Source organism: Sapajus apella, unplaced genomic scaffold, assembly GCF_009761245.1.
Source record: "Sapajus apella isolate SASKATOON/1434 unplaced genomic scaffold, GSC_monkey_1.0 scaffold23, whole genome shotgun sequence".
Classification (NCBI taxonomy): domain Eukaryota; kingdom Metazoa; phylum Chordata; class Mammalia; order Primates; family Cebidae; genus Sapajus; species Sapajus apella.
In genome coordinates, this window is record NW_022436963.1 from 832,444 (window position 1) to 852,750 (window position 20,307).

General features: G+C 43.4%; 1 protein-coding gene across 3 annotated transcripts in view; it reads left to right on the forward strand.

The window, feature by feature from the left end:
• CCDC36 (coiled-coil domain containing 36) overlaps positions 1–20,307 on the forward strand; it is a 54,674-nt gene that overhangs the window by 24,279 nt on the left and 10,088 nt on the right. For all 3 annotated transcript variants that reach the window (XM_032289817.1, XM_032289818.1, XM_032289819.1), the window contains 4 exons: positions 5,400–5,574; positions 10,022–10,185; positions 15,648–15,696; positions 15,857–15,944. In XM_032289817.1, the coding sequence (XP_032145708.1) occupies positions 5,400–5,574; positions 10,022–10,185; positions 15,648–15,696; positions 15,857–15,944 (476 nt within the window). The remainder of the gene's footprint in view (positions 1–5,399; positions 5,575–10,021; positions 10,186–15,647; positions 15,697–15,856; positions 15,945–20,307) is intronic.

The following is a 20,307-nucleotide window of genomic DNA, read 5'->3' on the forward strand; positions in this document are numbered from 1 at the left end:
AGCCAAGATTGTGCCATTGCACTCCAGCCTGGGTAATGAGTGAAACTCCGTCTCAAAAAAAAAAAAAAAAAAAATTTTATTTCCTTCTCCTCTTTCTCCTCCTCTTCCTCTTCCTTCTCCTTCTCTTCCTCCTCCCTATTTAATACTTTTTTGAGGGGCCTGAAGGTCCTTTCCTGAGGAAGGAACTCAGATAAAACAAATACAAATTTCAAGTTTTAACAGAAGGAAAGGTCAATTTCTATGTTTATCCAAAAACAACTGTTTATGGAACTAGGGCTGATTTCATTGCTGAGTAAAAATAATCACTCTTCTCTATCCTGAGCTATTTAATTTCTTTTTGTTTTAATAATAATATGTTTATATCAAAATAGAAACAAATAGTTTGTATTGATATAAAGGTTTCTTTGGTTCAGAATATGTACTTGTATATTATCTAATTACTTTAAATTTAACATTTGATAAAGGAATGATTTGGGTGTGTGTGTTAATGCAGGAGTCCCTAACCTTTTGGTAACAGGGAACAGTTTGATGGAAGACATAGATCAGGATATGGAGAAATGGTTTCAGGATGATTCAAGTGCATTATATTTATCATGCACTTTATTTCTATTATTATAACATTGTAATATATAATGAAATAATGGTTGGGCACAGTGGTTTACACCTGTAATCCCAGCACTTTGGGAGGCTGAGGCAGGTGGATTGCTTGAGGGTCAGGAGTTTGAGACCAGCCTGGCCAACATGGTGAAACTCTGTCTCTACTACAAAATACAAAAAATAAGCCGGGTGTGGTGGTGGGCCCCTGTATTCCCAGCTACTCAGGAAGCTAAGGTATAAGAATTGCTTAAACCCAGGAGGCAGAGGTTACAGTGAGTCAAGAACATACCACTGCACTCCAGCCTGGGTGACAGAGTGAGACTCCATCTCAAAAAGAAAGAAAGAAAGAAAAATAAATAATTATATAGTTCACCATGATGTAGAATCAGTGGGATCCCTGAGCTTGTTTTCCTGCAACTACACAGTCTCATTTGGGGGTGATGGGAGACAGTGACAGATCATCAGGCATTAGATTATCATAAGGAGCCCACAACCTAGATCTCTTGCATATGCAGTTCACAATAGTTTGCACTCCGATGAGAATTTAATGCTGCCACTGATCTGAAAGAAGGCAGAGCACAGATGTTAATAGAGATCAGCCTGGGCAACATGACTGTCAGTTCCTGGGATTTGGGTTCAGTCCCTGCTGAAGTCCAAGGGGAGTGGGTGGATGAGCAGAAAGAACATTCAGGGGTCTGTAGGCAGATGAATATGGTTTCATTCAGCAGCTTTCTAATTATCAGCTTACTTTCACACTGGCTTTCTTAATAGCAGCTTACTCACAGTGTCCGCCCTGTCTTGGCTGCTTGAGCCGGCTGCCCCCATGCACAGCTGCGAGGCTGGCTCTCCCTTGCCTTCAGGGTCAACAGCTTAACTCTTTCTCTGGGCACGGGCAAGCTGAGGTGTATCCTGGCTCCTTCCTGTCCGTCTGCCTCTCTCTCTCTCTCTTTCTTTGGGCGCCAGCATGCTTGCCATGTCAAGCCATGTTGAGCTGAGCCAAGCCAATCCCCCTCTACAGCATCAGCAGGAGAGTTATACCTTTTATAGACAATAGTGGCATAGAGCCAAGTATGAAACTACACAAACAGGTTATATAACAAGTGGAGGTGTGCACTTGCATGCCAAACTCGCTGAGTCATGCAGGCTTGGATATCCACCTTGGCCTATTCCTTGACCAAAGCACATCCGTGTACCTTACAATGACAAAACCCTGTCTCTACAAAAAATACAAAAATTAGCTGGGTGTGGTGGTGCATGCTTACTACTAGGGAGGCTGAGGTGGGAGGATCACCTGAGCAGAGGTTGCAGTGAGATGGGATCATGCCACAGCATTCCAGCCTGGGCAGCAGAGTGCGACCCTGTCTCAAAAAAAAAAAGAAAAGAAAAGAAAAGAAAAGAGGTCAGATGTACATACAGGCTCATGCCTGTAATCCCAGCACTTTCAGAGGCCAAGGTGGGCGGATCACTTGAGGCCAGGGGTTTGAGACCAGCCTGGCCAACATGGTGGAACCCCATCTCTACTAAAAATACAAAAATTAGCCGGGCGTGGTGGCGCAGGCCTATAATCCCAGCTATTGGGAGGCTGAGGCAAGAGAATTGCTTGAACCCAGGAAACAGAGGTTCAAGCAATCAGTGAGATTTCACCATTGCACTCCAGCCTGGGCAACAAGAGCAAACTTCTGTCTCAGAAAAAAAAAGTAGCCAGGTGCGGTAGCTCATGCTTGTAATCCCAGCACTTTGGGAGGCTGAGGTAGGTGACATCAGGGGTTGGAGACCAACCTGGCCAACATGGTGAAACCCCCTCTCTACTAAAAATACAAAAATAAAATAAAATTAGCTGGGGATGGTGGTGGGTGCCCAGCTACTTGGGAGGCTGAGGCAGGAGAATCGTGTGAACCTGGGAGGCAGAGGTTTCAGTGAGCTGAGGTCACACCATTGCTCTCCAGCCTGGTCAACAAGAAGAAGACTCTGTTTAAAAAAAAAAAAAGAAGAAAAGGAAAGCATGTTTTTTTTTGTTTGTTTGTTTGTTTTGAGATGGAGTCTCACACCGTTGCCTGGTGGCTTGATCTTGGCTCACTGCAATCTCTGCCTCCTGGGTTCAAGCAATTCTCCTGCCTCAGCCTCCTGAGTAGCTGGGACTAGTAGGTGGTAGCATGCACCACCATGCCCAGCTAATTTTTTTTGGTATTTTTATTTTTGTATTTTTTTTTTTTTAGTAGAGACAGGGTTTCACTATGTTGACCAGGATGGTCTTGAACTCCTGACCTTATGATCCGCCACCTCGGCCTCCCCACGAGCTGGGGGTGTTGGCATGAGCCACCCCCCCCACCCATTTTTTTTTTTTTTTTTTTTTTTTTTTTGAGACGGTGTCTCGCTCTGTCACAGTTTGGATTGCAGTGTTGCAGTGGCGCGATCTCAGCTCAATATAGCACCTGGCCCTCAAAAACATTTTAAAATGGATCCTCCTTGCCGGGTGCTCAATAAATGTTGCTGCTAAATTAATGAACAGGCTGGGCGCGATGACTCAAGCCTGTAATCCCAGCACTTTTGGGAGGCTCAGGCAGGCGTATCATGAGGTCAGGAGATCAAGACTATCCTGGCCAACCTGGTGAAACCCCATCTCTACTAAAATACAAAAAATTAGCTGGGTGTTGTGGTACGCACCTGTAGTCCCAGCTACTCAGGAGGCTGAGGCAGGGAACTCGGTTGAACCTGGGAGGCAAAAGTTGCAGTGAGCTGAGATAATGCCACTGCCCTCCAGCCTGGCAACAGAGCAAGACTCTGTCTCAAAGAAAAAAGATCTTCCTATGCACAGATCTAAGTTGATCATATTCATTAGTATGGATGAGGCCTATATTAGTCTGCCTAGATTGCTATAACAAAGTACCAGAGACTGGGTGGAGGCTGGAAGTCATGGATCAGTGTGCTAACATAATTGGTTTCTGGCGAGGTATTTTCCTGGCTTGCAGATAGCCCTTTTCTTCCTGTGTCTTCACATGAGGGTGGGTGGATGGCTGAGGAGTGGCATGAAAGAGCTACCTCTCTGGTGTCCTCCTTTCTTTTTTTTGGAGATGGAGTCTCACTGTGTCACCTAGGCTGGAGCGCAGTGGTGCGATCTCAGCTCACTGTAACCTCTGCCTCCTGGGTTCAGGAAGTTCTCCTGCCTCAGCTTCCCAAGTAGCTGGGACTACAGGCATGCGCTGCCACGCCTGACTCTGTGTGTGTGTGTGTGTGTGTGTGTGTGTGTGTGTGTGTGTGTTTGCGTAGAGACAGGATTTCACTGTGTTGCCCAGGCTGGTCTTGAACTCCTGAGCTCAGGCAATCTGCCCGCCTTGGCTTCCCAAAGTGCTAAGATTACAGGTGTGAGCCACCGAGCCCAGCTTCTGGTGTTCCTTTTTATAAGAACACCAATCCTATCATAAGAGCCCTACCTTCATGACTTCATCTAACCCTGATTACCTCCTAAAGGGCCATCTCCAAATACCATCATATCAGGGTTGATATGATGATACTGTCATATCAACGTATTAATTTTTGAGAGACACAAACATTCAGTCCAAAACAAAGACAATCTGTGACTGTTTTGTTATGGCTCTTTCTCTCCCTTCAGTCCTGCTCTGTTCCTTCCCTGTAGGCACACACTCTAGAATTAATGTGTACCCTCCAATTACCTTCTATACACTCAGTTACATAATTGTTTGATGTATATAATTTGGGTTTAAAAATTTACATAAATGATCTGTAATAGAGTTCATTCAATGTTTACCTTTTATTTTACTCAAAACTATGTTTCTGAGAAGTCTCAAAATCTGATGTGATTATATTTAAATCTAACTTAATGCTTCTGGCTGCTGAATCAGTTAATGCATGTACCTTATTTTATTTATCTATTTTAATGATGAACAGATTGATGTTTTAAAAAGATGACATTCTTGGCCGGGTGCGATGGCTTATGACTGTAATCCCAGCACTTTGGGAGGCCGAGGTGGGCAGATCACCTGAGGTCAGGAGTTTGAGACCAGCCTGGCCCACATGGTGAAACCTCGTCTCTAGTAAAAATACAGAAATTAGCCAGGTGTGGTATCATATACCTTTAGTCCCAGCTACTTAGGAGGTCGAGGCAGGAGAATTGATTGAACCCGGGAGATGAGGCTGCACCACTGCACACCAGCCTGGGCAACAGAGCAAGACTCTGTCTCAAAGTAATCCTTGCACTTTGGGAGGCAGAGGTGGTCAGATCACCTGAGGTCAGGAGTTCAAGACCAGCCTGGCCAACATGGTAAAATCCCATCTCTACTAAAAATACAAAAATTAGTCAGTGTGGTAACATGTACCTTTAGTCCCAGCTACTCAGGAGGCTGAGGCAGGAGAAGCACTTGAACCCGAGAGGTGGAGGTTGCAGTGAACTGAGATCACGCCACTGCACTCCAGCCTGGGCAACAGACTGGCACTCTGTCTTAAAACAATCAAATAAAATAACATTCTCTTAATCTCTATAATTTTATGAACTGTAATTTCCAAAATGATGTTATAGCCTACAATGCTGTTATATAAGGAATAATGGTGTCAGTCATTTCTGTTTGAGTTTCCATCTGGTTGTTCTTAGATTGTAATAAAAATGTGTGGTATTCAGAATTTTCTTGTGTTTCTTTGTAGGTAGTACTAGCAATGTACAGGGGACTTGAAAGTCAGAACAAGCTAACGCTCTGCCCAGAATATTCTGAAATGGACAGCCGTGAACTATGATTTCATTTGTTCAGGATATTTATCCATTTGATATACTTTTTTTTGCTTCATTTCAGGAACATGAAGCCATCCAACTGGAATAATAATCAAGCTGATTATTCCAGTCTCAGTGATTCCCAGTTCCTCTTTGGATCTCAGTTCCATCCAGAAAATTCAGAAACCCTTTCAGCACCGTTGGACTTTGGTGCTTACTTGAGACATTCAAAACAGTCACAACAGAATTCTCTGGAGGTGAGTTTCATTTCCAGAATTGCTCTGCACACATTTCACAGTCATTATGGAGAAAAACTATAAAGGATACTTATTCTGGCCAGGCATGGTGGCTCACGCCTGTAATCCGAGCACTTTGGGAGGCCAAGGTGGGCAGATCACGAGGTCAGGAGATCGAGACCATTCTGGCCAACGTGGGGAAATCCCATCTCTACTAAAATACAAAAAATTAGCCAGGCGTGGTGGCACACACCTGTAATCCCAGCACTGAGGAGGCTGAGGCAGGGGAATCACTTGAACTCAGGAGGTGGAGGTTGCAGTGAGCTGAGATCATGCCACTGCATGCCAGCCTGGGGACAGAGCAAGACTCCGTCTAATAAAAAAAGAATACTTATTCTGGCCTGCTATGGTGGCTGACACCTGTAATCCCAGAACTTTGGGAGGTCGATGTGGGTGAATCCCTTGTGCCCAGGAGTTTGAGACCAGCCTGGGCAACATGGCAAAACCCCATCTCTACAAAAAGTACAAAAATTAACTGAGTATGGTAGCTGAGGAAGGAGGATTGCTTGAGCCTAGGAAGTCAAGGCTGCAGTGAGCTGTAATTCTGCCAGTTTACTCCAGTCTGGGTGACAGAGTGAGACACCATCTCAAGAAAACCAAACCAAACAAACAAACAAAAAAAACAACCAACATTTATTCTCTAGCCTTAAAAAATTACTTATTCTGTTGGAATATATTTTAGAATTGTACATCAGTAAGGATTACTCTCCTAAACGGATTTGTGCTTGATTAGTTACTCATTTGACTTGACAGTCTGAAATGAAAACATTTATATTTGCAGTTTCTTCTTCTTCTTTTTTTTTTTTTTTTTGAGATGGGGTTTCACCATGTTGGCCAGGCTGGTCTCAAACTCCTGACCTCAGGTGATCCGCCCACCTTGGCCTCCCAAAGTGCTAGGATTACAGGTGTGATCCACCACCCCAGCCTGCAGTTTCTTCTATTACAAAGCAACATAAAATAGTGTCCATCGTTTGACCACTCCTATGGAGAGGCAAATATATGTGTGTGTGTGTGTATATGTGTGTGTGTGTGTGTATGTGTGTGTGTGTGTGTGTGTGTGTGTGTGTTTGTATATATTTCTAAGGCTAGTTTTTTTTTTTCTTTTTTTTTTTTTTAAAGAGACAGAGTCTCGCTATGTTGCCCAGGCTGGAGTGCAGTGGCTATTCACAGGCGTGATCCCACTACTGATCAGCACGGGAGTTTTGACCTGCTCTGTTTCACCCCTCCTTAGGCAACCTGGTGGTCCCCCGCTCCCGGGAGGTCACCATATTGATGCCAAACTTAGTGCAGACACCTGATCGGCATAGCGCACTACAGCCCAGAACTCCTGGACTCAAGAGATCCTCCATCCTCAGCCTCCTGAATAGCTGGGACTACAGGCACGCGCCACTGCGCCCGGCTAGTTTTTTAATATATATATTTTATATCTATCTATCTATCTGCCTATCTATTTACCTCTCCCTAGGGGTGGTCAAGTGATTATTTTATTTATATATATATATATTTATTTATTTTTATTTTTATTTTTGAGATGGGGTCTCATTCTGTTGCCCAGGCTGGACTACAGTGGTGCTATCACAGCTCACTGCAGCCTTGACATCTCAGCTCAGGTGATTCTCCCACCTCAAGGGAGAGGCAAATATTGTATGATATTTCCTAACGCTAGTCATACTATTGTTTGTAATAATTTCTTTCTTTTTTTTTCTGAGCTTCCAGAACAAAATTCCATTGACAGAGAATTTCATAAGTAAAAATGGTTTTCATAAAATAGAAATTAAAAAACATAAATTTTATTTAGATGGACTTTTTTTTTTTTTTTGGATGGAGTCTTGCTCTGTTGCCCAGGCTAGAGAGCAGTGGCACAATCTCAGCTCACTTCAACCTCTGCCTTCTGGGTTCAAGTGATTCTCCTGCCTCAGGCTCCTGAGTAGCTGGGATTATAGGCACCCACCACTACATCTGGCTAATTTTTGTATTTTTAGTAGAGACTGGGTTTCACCATCTTGGCCAGGCTGGTCTCAAACTTCTGACCTCGTGATCCACCCGCCTCAGCCTCCCAAAGTGCTAGGATTACAGGTGTGAGCCACTGTCTCCAGCTGAACTTTTTTTAAATAAGAAACTTCATGTATTTTGTATACTTTAGCTAACTACACTACATTATGTCCTTGAAGAAGGAGATGAGGATTCTGAGGCTTAGGTTAATGAGTAAAGGCCAAAATGAGGAACAGAGTCTCTTGAATCCTTGATTTTTTTTTGAGATTAACTTTTCTTTTCCTTCTTTTTTTTTTCCCCAAGACGGAGTCTTGCTCTGTCACCTGGACTGGGGTCCAGTGGCGTGATCTTGGCTCACTGCAACCTCCACCTTTCAGGTTCAAGCAATTCTCCTGCCTCAGCCTCCCCAGTAGCTCAGATTATAGGCATGCACCACCACACCTGGCTAATTTTTGTATTTTTAGTAGAGACAGGGTTTCACCATGTTGGCCAGGCTGGTCTTAAACTCCTGACCTTAGGTGATCCACCCTCCTCGGCTGCCCAAAGTGTTGGGATTACAGGCATGAGCCACCACGCCAGCCTGAATTTTTGAGATCAACCTGTCTTTTTTTTTTTTTTGAGACGGAGTTTCGCTCTTGTTGCCCAGGCTGGAGTGCAATGGCGCGATCTCGGCTCACCGCAATCTCCGCCTCCTGGGTTCAGGCAATTCTCCTGCCTCAGCCTCCCGAGTAGCTGGGACTACAGGCACGCGCCACCATGCCCATCTAATTTTTGTATTTTTAGTAGAGACGGGGTTTCACCATGTTGACCAGGATGGTCTCGATCTGTTGACCTCGTGATCCACCCGCCTCGGCCTCCCAAAGTGCTAGGATTACAGGCTTGAGCCACCGCGCCCGGCCTGAGATCAACCTGTCTTTTTGTGTCAGTCAAAAACATTTTGATTTTGGCGGCACCTATAACTAGATGCAGTTTTTTTGTTTTTTTGGGTTTTTTTGAGACAGAGGCTTACTCTGTCGCCCAGGCTGGAGTGCAGTGGTGCAATCTCAGCTCACTACAACCTCTGCCTCCTGGGCTCAAGAGATTCCTGTGCCTCAGCTTTCTGAGTAGCTAGCTAGACAGGCGCCTGCCCCCATGCCCGGCTCATCTTTGTATTTTTAGTAGAGACGGGGTTTCACTGTGTTGGTCAGGCTGGTCTCGAACTCCTGACCTCAAGTGATCCACCGGCCCTGGTCTCCCAAAATGCTGGGATTACAGGTGTGAACCACGGTGCCCGGCCACACCCAGCTAATTTTTATATTTTTTGTAGGGATGGAGTTTTGCCATGTTGCTCAGGCTGGTCTAGAATTCCTGGGCTTATGTTTGTTTTTTTGAAGGGGATGGGGTTTGAGATGGAGTTTTGTTCTTGTTGCCCAGGCTGGAGTGCAGTGGTGTAATCTCGGCTCACTGCAACATCTGCCTCCCAGGTTTGAGCGATTCTCCTGCCTCAGCCTCCCGAGTAGCTGAGATTACAGGCATGTGCTACTATACCTGGCTAATTTTTTATTTTTAGTAGAGATCGGGTTTCTTCATGTTGGTCAGGCTGGTCTTGAACTCCCAACCTCAGGTGATCTGCCCACCTTGGCCTCCCAAAATGCTGGGATTACAGGTATGAGACACCGCGACAGGCCTGGGCTCAAGTTTTATATACAGACTTATATGCATCAAATAAGGATTTAACAAATAAGATTAAGTTGGTGCTTTAAGTTAGTGAAGTATGCTCTGAGATAAGTATTTCAGTACAAAAATTGGTATCTATTGATATGAAGGAACAAATGACCTCCCTGAATGTTTTTATACCAGACAAAACCCCAGCTATTTGGAGGAGATACAAAAGATGGAGGTTTATTTCCTCCTCCTTTGTCAGTTGGAAAATTAAAAGACCTCTTGGAACAGTTTGAGGAGAAAAAGAAAAGGGCAAAAGCCTAAGAATGCAGAAAATGGCTCACCATGTATCAGCATGCCCACTCTTCAGTCCATGTCAAACTTATCAATATGAGTTTAGTTCACTAGCAGCTGAGCAACAGCAATTTGAGTTAAACTTATGATAATGAAAACTTTTAACACATCATCTCAGAGATAGCATAAATGGTCCTCTGTTCTTGCCTTTAAATTTATGCAATTGATTCTAAGCTATTTTAGTTGACATTTAAAATCTCTCTGGGCTGGTAAGGCAGAAACTATATTAATAAAAACAGTTGCTTTATTTTAAATATAATTTTATGGTATATACAAAAATAAAATGGAAATACTACTTGCTATGTTACGTTACAGCAATATGGTTTGCACTTAAATGTGATTCTGCATTGTACAGAAAATAGTGAATGCTATAAATATTTTTATGTGTGAAATGCTATATATTTTTTCATTTATTTAACAGGGTGAACCTAGTATTTTTGCAAAGTACCAGACAAAACCCCAGCTATTTGGAGGAGATACAAAAGATGGAGGTTTATTTCCTCCTCCTTTGTCAGTGGGAAAATCAAAAAGCCTCTTGGAACAGTTTGAAGAGAAAAAGAAAAGGGCAAAAGACAAATGTGACAGGTATGTAAACCTTTCAAGTGGATGAGACAACTCATTTTTTTCTGAGCAAAATAGGACATAGAGTGTCAGTAATCTAATGCAATTTTAGCATAATAGCATGTATTAGAGTTCTCCAGAGAAACCAAACCCTAGGACTTACACACACACACACACACACACACACACACACACACACACACACACACACACGGAGAGAGAGAGAGAATTATAGACTGATTTTTTTTTTTAGACAGAGGCTTGCTGTGTCACCAGGCTGGAGTGCAGTGGCACAATCTCAGCTCACTGCAACCTCCACCTCCCAGGTTCAAGCGATTCTCCTGCCTCACCTTTCCAAGTAGCTGGGACTACAGGTGCATGCCACCACGCCCAGCTAATTTTTGTATTTTTAGTAGAGGTGATGTTTCACCCTGTTGGCCAGGATGGTCTCGTCTCTTGACCCCATGATCTACCCGCCTCTGCCTCCCAGAATGCTGGGATTACAGGCGTGAGCCAACATACCCAGCCTATAGATTGATTTATTTTAAGAATTGTTCATGAGATCATGGAGGCTAAGAAGTCCCAAAGTGTGCCATCTGAAAGCTAGAGAACCAGGAAAGAGAGTGGTGCAATTCAATCTGACTCCAAAGGCCTGAGAACCAGGAGCTCTGATGTCCAAGAACAGGAGAAGTTGGATGTCCCAGATGAAGAAGAGTGAATTTGCACTGCCTTTGCCTTTTTGTTCTATTTGGGCCTTCAAAAGAGTGGATGATGCCCACCCACACAGATGAGGGCAATCATCTTTACTCAGTCTACCAATTAAAATGCTAATCTCCATTTTTTATTTTTTGGGACAGAGTCTCACTCTCACCCAGGCTGGAGTGCTGTGGCTCCATCATGCACTCTGCATGGTTCACTGCAGCTTCAACCTCTTGAGCTCAAGTGATCCTCCCAACTCAGCCTTCCTAGTATATGGGACCATAGGCATGTGCCACCATGCCTGGCTAATTTTTTACTTTTTGTATAGACAGGGTCTCACTATGTTATCCAGGCTGCTCTTGAACTTCTGACCTCAAGTGATCCTCCCATGTCAGCCTTCCAATAGGCTGAGCCACTGTGCCCAGCCTAAATGCTAATCTCTTATGCAAACACTCTCACAAACATACTGACTATCTGAGCATTGCTTAGATGAGTCATATTGACACATAACCATTTCACAGCACTCTTGCCTTTAAAGTTCATCTAATACTACTGCTACTACTAATAGTTATTATTACTTTTGAGACAGAGTCTCACTCTGTTGCCAGGCTGGAGTGCAATGGCATGATCTCGGCTCACTGCAACCACTGTCTCCTAGGTTCAAGCAATTCTCCTACCTCAGCCTCCCAAGTAGCTAGGACTACAAGCGTCCACCACCATGCCCGGCTAGTTTTTTGTATTTTAGTAGATACAGGGTATCACCATGTTGGACAGGATGGTCTCGATCTCCTGAACTCGTGATCCGCCCGCCTTGGTCTCCCAAAGTGCTGGGATTACAGGCATGAGCCACCATGCCCAGCCTATTATTATTATTATTTTTTCTTTGGTGAGATGGCTTTTCCCTCTTGTTTCCCAGGCTGGAGTGCAATGGCACTGTCTTGGCTCACTGCAACCTCTGCATCCTGGGTTCAAGCAATTCTCCTGCCTCTGCCTTCCAAGTAGCTGGGATTACAGGTGACCACCACCATGCCCAGCTAATTTTTGTATTTTTAGTAGAGATGGGTTTCACCATGTTGGCCAGGCTGGTCACAAACTCCTGACCTCAGGTGATCCACCCACCTGAGCCTCCCAAAATGCTGGGATTACATGCATGAGCTACCACGCCTGGCTATTATTATTATTTATGTATTTATTTTTTGAGATGGAGTTTCACTCTTGTTGCCCAGGCTGGAGTGCAATGGTGTGATCTAGGCACACCACAACCTCCAACTCCCAGGTTCAAGGGATTCTCCTGCCTCAGCTTCCTGAGTAGCTGAGATTACACACTCACCACCACGCCCAGCTAATTTTGAATTTTTTATTTTTGAGACAGGGTTTCACCATTCTGGTCAGACTGGTCTCGAACTCATGACCTCAGGTAATCCACCCACCTCGGCCTCCCAAAGTGCTGGGATTACAGGTGTGAGCCACTGCGCCCGGCTGCTAATTTTGTATTTTTAGTAGAGACGGGGTTTCTCCATGTTGGTCAGGCTGGTCTCAAACTCCTAACCTCAGGTGATCCACTTGCCTTGGCATCTGAAAGTGTTGGTATTACAGGCGTGAGCCACTGTGCCCGGCCCTTTTTTTTTTTTTTTTTAATTCTAAGATGGAGTTTCGGCATGATCTTGGCTTGCTGCGCCTCCACCTCTTGGGTTCAAGCGATTTCCGGCTAATTTTTGTATTTTTAGTAGAAACGGGTTTCACCATGTTAGCCAGGCTGGTCACAAACTCCTGATCTTAGGTGATCTGCCTGCCGTGGCCTCCCAAAATGCTGGGATTACAGGTGTGAGCCACCATGCCCAGCCTATTATTATTATTTTTTAAGAGACAGGGTCTTATGCCCAGGCTGGAGTGCAGTGGTGCAGTCACACTCACTGCCTCAACCTCCTGGGCTCAAGCAATCTTCCCACCTTAGCTTCCCAAGTAGCTAGGACCAGAGGCACACACTACCATGCCCACCTAATTGTTTTTTGTTTGTTTTTGTTAATTTTTGTTTGTTTTTTGAGATAGAGTCTCGCTCTATCATCCAGGCTGGAGTGCAGTGGTGTGATTTTGGCTCACTGCAACCTCCACCTTCTGGGTTCAAGTGATTCTCCTGCCTCAGCCTCCCGAGTAGCTGGGATTACAGGCATGTACCACCACGCCGTGCTAATTTTTGTATTTTTAGTAGAGACATGTTTCACCATGTTGGTCAGACTGGTCTGTCTTGAACTCCTGACCTCAGGTGATCCACCTGCTTTGGCCCCTGAAAGTGTTGGGATTACAGGTGTGAGTCACTGCGCCTGACCAATTTTCTTCCTTCCTTCTTCCTTCTTTCCTTCCTTCCTTCCTTCTCTCTCTCTCTCCTCTCTCTTCTTTCTCTCTCTTTCTTTCTTTCTCTCTCTCTCTTTCTTTCTTTCTTTTTCTTTCTTTCTTTCTTTCTTTTTCTTTCTTTCTTTCTTTCTTTCTTCTTTCTTTCGAGGTTGTGTCTCATTATGTTGTCCAAGCTGGTCTTGAACTCCTGGGCTCAAGCAGTCCTCCTGTCCCACCTTCCCAAAGTGCTGGGATTACAGGCATGAGCCACCATACCCTGCCTCCTAGTTATTCTTTATTTGCTTTCTTGTCAGTGTGATTTGTGGTAAATTTGCATGAGTATACCACAATTTTCTTCTCTCTGAAAAATAAAAACTAGAGGATTTCTAAGAGATATGTAATATTCAAGTAATGTTACACTTACTTTTTCTAAACATCTGCCCCTTGATTTGTTTCTTTTCATATCATCAGGATTAGGAAGTTAGACAATAGTATTTATTTTAGAGTCTAGAATAGAATCAGGCCAGGCACAGTGGTGGGTGCCTGTAATACCAGCTACTCGGGAGGCTGAGACAGGAGAGGAGAATTGCTTGAACCCGGGAGGCGGAGGTTGCAGGGAGCCGAGATTGTGCCATTGCACTACAGCCTGGGTGACAAGAATGAAACTCTGTCTCAAACAAACAAACAAAAGAATATAACCAAAACAACAACAACAATAAAAAAGAATAGAATGCATGAAATTTTTTTTTCTTTTTTTTTTTTTTATATAGAGACGGGGTTTTACCATATTGCTCAGGCTGGTCTTGAACTCTTGACCTCAGGTGATCCACCTGCCTCGGCCTCCCAAAGTGCTGGAATTACAGGCGTGAGCCGCTGCGCCTGGCCCGGAAATTTTCTTTCTTTCTTTTTTTTTTCTTCTTTTTCTTGTTTTTTCTTATTTTTTTTTCTTCTTGGAAATTTTCTTAAAATTTTTTTTGATATGGAGTACCGCTCTATTGCCAGGCTGAAGTGCAGTGATACAATCTTGGCTCACTGCAACCTCTGCCTCCTGGTTCAAGCGATTCTCCTGCCTCAGCCTCCCAAGTAGCTGGGACTATAGGCATGCACCACCATGCCCAGCTAATTTTTGTATTTTTAGTAGAGACGGGGTTTCACCACGCTAGCCAGGATGGTCTCGATCTCTTGACCTTGTGATCCACCCACCTCAGCCTCCCAAAGTGCTGGACTACAGACATGAGCCACTGCACCTGGCCTTAATTTTTACATTTAAAATTTTCTGTGAATTTTTTAAACTTATATTTTGGGTTCAAGGGTATATGTGCAGGTTTGTTACATAGGTAAACTCTTGTCACAGAGGTTTGTTGTACAGATTATTTCATCACTCAGGTACTAAGCGTAGTACCCAATCATTAATTTTTCTCTGATCCTCTCCCTCCTCCACCCTTCACCTCAACTATGCCCCAATATCTGTTGATTTTCTCTTCATGTCCTTGAGTTCTCATCATATAATGTATGAATTCTTTTTTTTTTTTTTGAGACAGTGTCTCTCTCTGTCACTCAGGCTGGAGTGCAGTGGCACGATCTTGGCTCACTGCAACCTCCACCTCCCAGTTCAAGCTATTCTCCTGTCTCAGCCTCCTGAGTAGCTAGGATTATAGGCATGTGCCACTACACTTGCCTAATTTTTTTTATTTTTAATAGAGATGGGGTTTCACCATGTTGGTCAGGCTAGTCTCGAACTCCTGACCTCATGATCCGCCCACCTCAGCTTCCCAAAGTGCTGGGATTACAGGTGTGAGCCACTGAGTCCAGCCTTCTTTTTTTTTTTTTTTTTAATTTTGACGGTGTCACCCAGGCTGGAGTATAGCAGTGCGATCTCAGCTCAATGCAACCTCCACTGCCTGGGTTCAAGCAATTCTGGTGCCTCAGCCTCCCTAGTAGCTGGGATCACAGGCACTCACCCCCATGCCTGGCTAATATTTTTGTAGTTTTCACCATGTTTGCCAGGCTGGTCTCAAACTCCTGACCTCAGGTGATCCAACGGGCCTTAACCTCCCAAAGTGCTGGGATTACAGGAATGAGCCATCAAGTCTGGACTGTGTCTGAGTCTTTTTAAGAGCAGGATGTATAGTTGAGGAATAACTGTAATAGCTTATTTTTCATTAGAAATTAATATTTTCATATTAATATTTATACAAAAATATGTATATAAATATGGACTTTAAAAAGAAAAAAGTGATTTGCCTTAGCAGTGGTCATAGGAAGTCTGTGTTCACTCTCTCTTTTTTCCCCCTGCTTGGCACTAAGGTTTCTTAGGGTCAAGTCTCCAAATCTACTCAAGCAATGTTTTGATGCTATGCTAGGTTAGAGGTCTGCCATATTCATGGAATGATTTCTGTAACTTATCACTTCGATATTTCACAAAGATTTGTTTTCTTTTTTCCCCCCTATTCTAGTGAGACGCTATACAACTTTGTTTCTCATGTTAGAGAAAGCATTCACAGGGTAAGTATAGCTACTTTTTAAGTAATTAGAATGTCTTATATTTTTAAAAGTTTAATATTTATATTGTACTGGCTTTTAATTTATCATTAAATGACAGTTCTCTAAAATACTAAAATAAGGCAACAGGTTGTGAATTCTTTCATAATTTTGAGTTTCTTAGTTGCAGACATCTGTGGAAAAGTCAGAGGAACATCTCAGTTCAAGAAGCCAATCTATTTTGGATTCTTTAGAGACTGTGGCCAAGACATGTGAGTGCCTCATGTTTAAGGTATCAGCAGAGGGCACTGGTGAATGATGAACATGAACTTTCTGACCCTAGCCTGGTTTCCAGTGGTGAGGTTCCTTAGAGAGTTTCAGATGAGAGGATGGATATATAGGGTTAGTCCTGAAGAGATATGGAGCGTACTAAGCTGGGTAGTGGGACCCACCTCTATATGACAATGCGCTGGTCCCATGATGCCTTTTGTGAAGGACTCATCCCCCACCTGGTAACCATGCTGCCTCAGGGCAGGTAGCTCTGCTAGGTTTCTCACCTCACTGCCTGAAGTGAGTCAGCAACATCCTTGAGTCCCAAATGAATTGCCGCCTGTACTGTCTATAGAGACACTGACTGTACCCTTAGGAGTTAGAAATACTATAGTACCTGCTGCTCTTCTTGCTGCCTTAGTTTCAGTGGGAGCTGTGTTGTTGTGAATCACAGCATCATTCTTAATTTCAGTTATAGTTTGTAGTTTATAAAACCCTGTGCCCCACCAATTAGTGATTTACATTTAGATGAAACCATGGTCCTTGCCCTATAAACAGAAGAGAACAAATATACAGTTTTCCTTAGGTGAATACCTCTCAAGAACTACCTGTTTCCTAGCAAAATGATGAGCTGATGACTGTGCATCTGCACCTGTTTGCATTTGTCTGTGTGTTTATTTTTTATTTTAAACAAGTTGAAATCAACTTATTCAAATGCCATGGTGTGGACTGCTCGTGATTTACAAAAATTGATGCCTTTGTGTGGCCTAAAAATTAATCCCCAGCTGTCTGCATAGAAGCACTGTACTGTCTGCTGGCTTTCAATCTGGACATCCCACACACAGGGCAACTATGCATCTGTTTGGAAACTTGTTCTGGAAGCCTTAAGACTGTTACCCCCACAAAGTAGCAAGACAGAGAACAGAAGCAAATCAGGGATGCTTCCTGTGTATAACATGATAGAGTAACTCATTTATAAGTACCTAAGGAAAGCACTCTGGTTTTGTTCTACATTTAAAACTGGGTGGGCTGGGTGCAGTGGCTCATGCCTGTAATCCCAGCACTTTGGGAGGCCAAGGCGGGAGGATCACTAGAGGTCAGGAGTTTGAGACCAGCCTGGCCAAAATGGTGAAACCCCGTCTCTACTAAAAATACCCAAATATATAGCTGGACATGGTGGCAGGTGCCTATAATTCCAGCTACGTGGGAGCGTTAGGTAGGAGAATCACTTGAACCTGGGAGGTGGAGGTTGCAGTGAGCTGAGATCGTGCCACTGTACTCCAGCCTGGGCAACAGAGCGAGGCTTTGTATCACATAAATAAATAAATAATAATAATAAAACTGGATGAAGTACAAAAAAGGGGGATTATAGCAAAAGTGTGACATTTAAATCCTAGAAAAGGGAAAGGAAGTGCCCGAGGCCCCACCACAAGATGAAGGCAGAGAAAGAGCTAAAACTGAATCTGGCTTATAGTAGTCACAGGGATCCTAATCCTTTGCTCCAGTGATTCCTTAATTTTCGTGTCTTCTGCCCTGCTTGTTTTGTTTATTTTTTTTTGTAGAGACAGGGTTTCACCATGTTGGCCAAGCTGGTCTTGAACTCCTGACTTCGTGATCCGTCCACCTCAGCTTCCCAAAGTGCTGGGATTACAGGCGTGAACCACCATACCCGGCCTAATCCCAGCATTTTAGGAGGCCAAGGTGGGTGGATTGCTTGAGCTCAGGAGTTTGAGACCAGCCTGGGCAACATAAGGAGACTTCGTCTCTAAAAAAAAATAAACAAAACTAGCAGGGCATTCGACACATGCCTGTAGTCACAGCTACTAGGGAGGGTGAGGTAGGAGGATGACTTGAACCTGGGAGATCGAAGCTGCAGTGAGCTGAGACAGTGCCACTTCACTTTAGCCTGGGAGATAGAGAAAGAGCCTGTCTCTAAATACTAAAACTAAATAAATAAAATGGAAAAAAAAAAAAAAAAAGACTCAAGGCTGGGCTTGGTAGTTCAGGTCTGTAATCTCAGCACTTTGGGAGGCCAAGGTGGCAGAATCACTTGAGGTCAGGAGTTCAAGACCAGCCTGTCTAACATGGTGAAAACCTGTCTCTACTAAAAATGTATTAAATTAGCCAGGCATGGTGGCGGGCGCCTGTAATTCCAGCTACTTGGGAGGCTGAGACAGGACAATTGCTTGAACCCAGGAGGTGGAGGTTGTAGTGAACTGAGATGGTGCCACTGCACTCCAGCCTGGGCAATAGAGTGAGACTCCATCTCAAAAAAAAAAAAAAAAAAAAGGACTTAGGAAAGGGAGCCATACTGAGAGGACAAACAGTAACAAACATAGTAGCATCATATGAATTGGAAGGATAGGTCATTCTTGAAAATGGGCACAAGTAGCCTATCCAGAATAATTCTCTTTCTTGGTAGGAAATGATAAGGAACAGAAAATTAATCATTGAGAGAGGAACCAGACAAATCCGGTAGCATATGGCCAGGTTCAGTCCAGCTATCCTAGAGCACTGAACTCTACCTCGGCGCATTCTGCAGGCTTTCAGTCTCTACTCACTGTGCTCATCAGGGAATGGGGAGGTAAAGATACTATGTGAAAGTGTTGTCTTGTGTTACTATGTAATTGGTGCTTTCACAGATGAGGTCATGAAATATTTTCCCAGTCAGCATGCCCAACCAGAAGGGTCACTGTAGCCATCTGATCTAACTCTTCCTGTTCTTCAGCTGAGGACACTAAGGACCAGAGAAAGTGAATTACCAAAGCCACTTATATCCTACCTCATATATTAAGTCTGGTTATTAAATTATTTTAAAAAACTAAGGCCTGGTTCGTTGGCTCATGCCTGTAATTCCAGGACTTTGGGAGGCTGAAACAGGCGGATCACCTGAGGTTGGGAGTTCAAGACCAGCCTGACCAACATGGAGAAACATTGTCTCCACTAAAAATACAAAATTAGTTGGCGTGATAGTGCATGCCAGTAATCCCAGCTACTCAGGAGGCTGAGACAGGAGAATCGCTTGAACCCAGGAGGCGGAGGTTGTGGTGAGCCAAGACTGTACCACCGCACTCCAGCCTGGGCAACAAGAACAAAACTCCATCTCAAAAAATAATAAAATACAATAAAAATAAAAAGAACTAGAAGATAACATGGACAACATTTTTATAATTTTAGAAAGGGAAAAGCCTTTCCAAGCAAAATAGATATAATTGTTAAGAAGAGTGAGATCCATCTATATGAACATGGTAGAATGGAAATATCTGTTCATTGTTAAATTAAAAGAACAACAAGGTGCTGTTCATGTGCTCCAGGATACAGCTTGTCAGGAAGTGTGACCAGCCAGTGAAAATTGGGAAGAGTATCCCTAAAAAAGTTGGAGGTGGTCTCATCTTATACAATGAGGCTTCTAGATCTTTCCTCAGGCTCTCATCAGCACCTCAGGGAGAATGAAACTACAGAGTAAAAGGAAAATCACTGGCCATCAGGGAAAAGCATTCATTTCTAAGTTGCATCACAATCTGATCTCATCTCAACTGAAGCCTTGTTGAATTGCTAAAATAGAAACAAATTGTTTACAAATCATCTTGGCTGGGTAAGGTGGCTTAGGCCTGTAATTCCAGCACTTTGGGAGGCTGAAGCAGGCAGATTACGAAGTCAGGAGTTCAAGACCATCCTGACCAACATGGTGAAAATCCATCTCTACTAAAATACAAGAAATTAGCTGGGCGTGGTGGCATGCACCTGTAGTCCCAGCTACTACGGAGGCTGAGGCAGGCCAATTGCTTGAACCTGGGAGGCGGATGTTGCAGTGAGCTGAGATCGTGCCACTGCACTCCAGCCTGTGATAGAGCAAGACTCCCTCTCAAAAAAAAAAAAAAAAAATCTTAACAGGAAAACAGATATTGTTTAGAATATGGAAATGGATTTTAAATGGCATTTTTACATAAAAGCTAAAAATATCTGATGTTTATAATCAAAGCAAAAATGAAATGAATACTCTTCAAGACACATACACATACAGATATAGAACCTAGGATGTATATACAGATATGCACATGAATTAATGTAAAATTCCAGGAACTGATGATATTGTTAAATCCAAGAAGTGAGACCAAGCTCTGCAGAGGAGAGATTAAATCTTTTTTTCTCATTATATGCCTTTTTATACTGTTACAGTTTTGAGTTATTTTGATAACTAATTTTTTTTTAAAGAAAAAATACAGATAGACTTTGGAAGTAATGAGTTTGATACAAAAGCTCCTGTAAAAGGGAAGACTCCAAACATATGTTGCCCTGGGGACAAGAACTCAATGTATGAGACCACAGATGGATGTTTTGTGAGCACTTAATCCAGAATCAAAC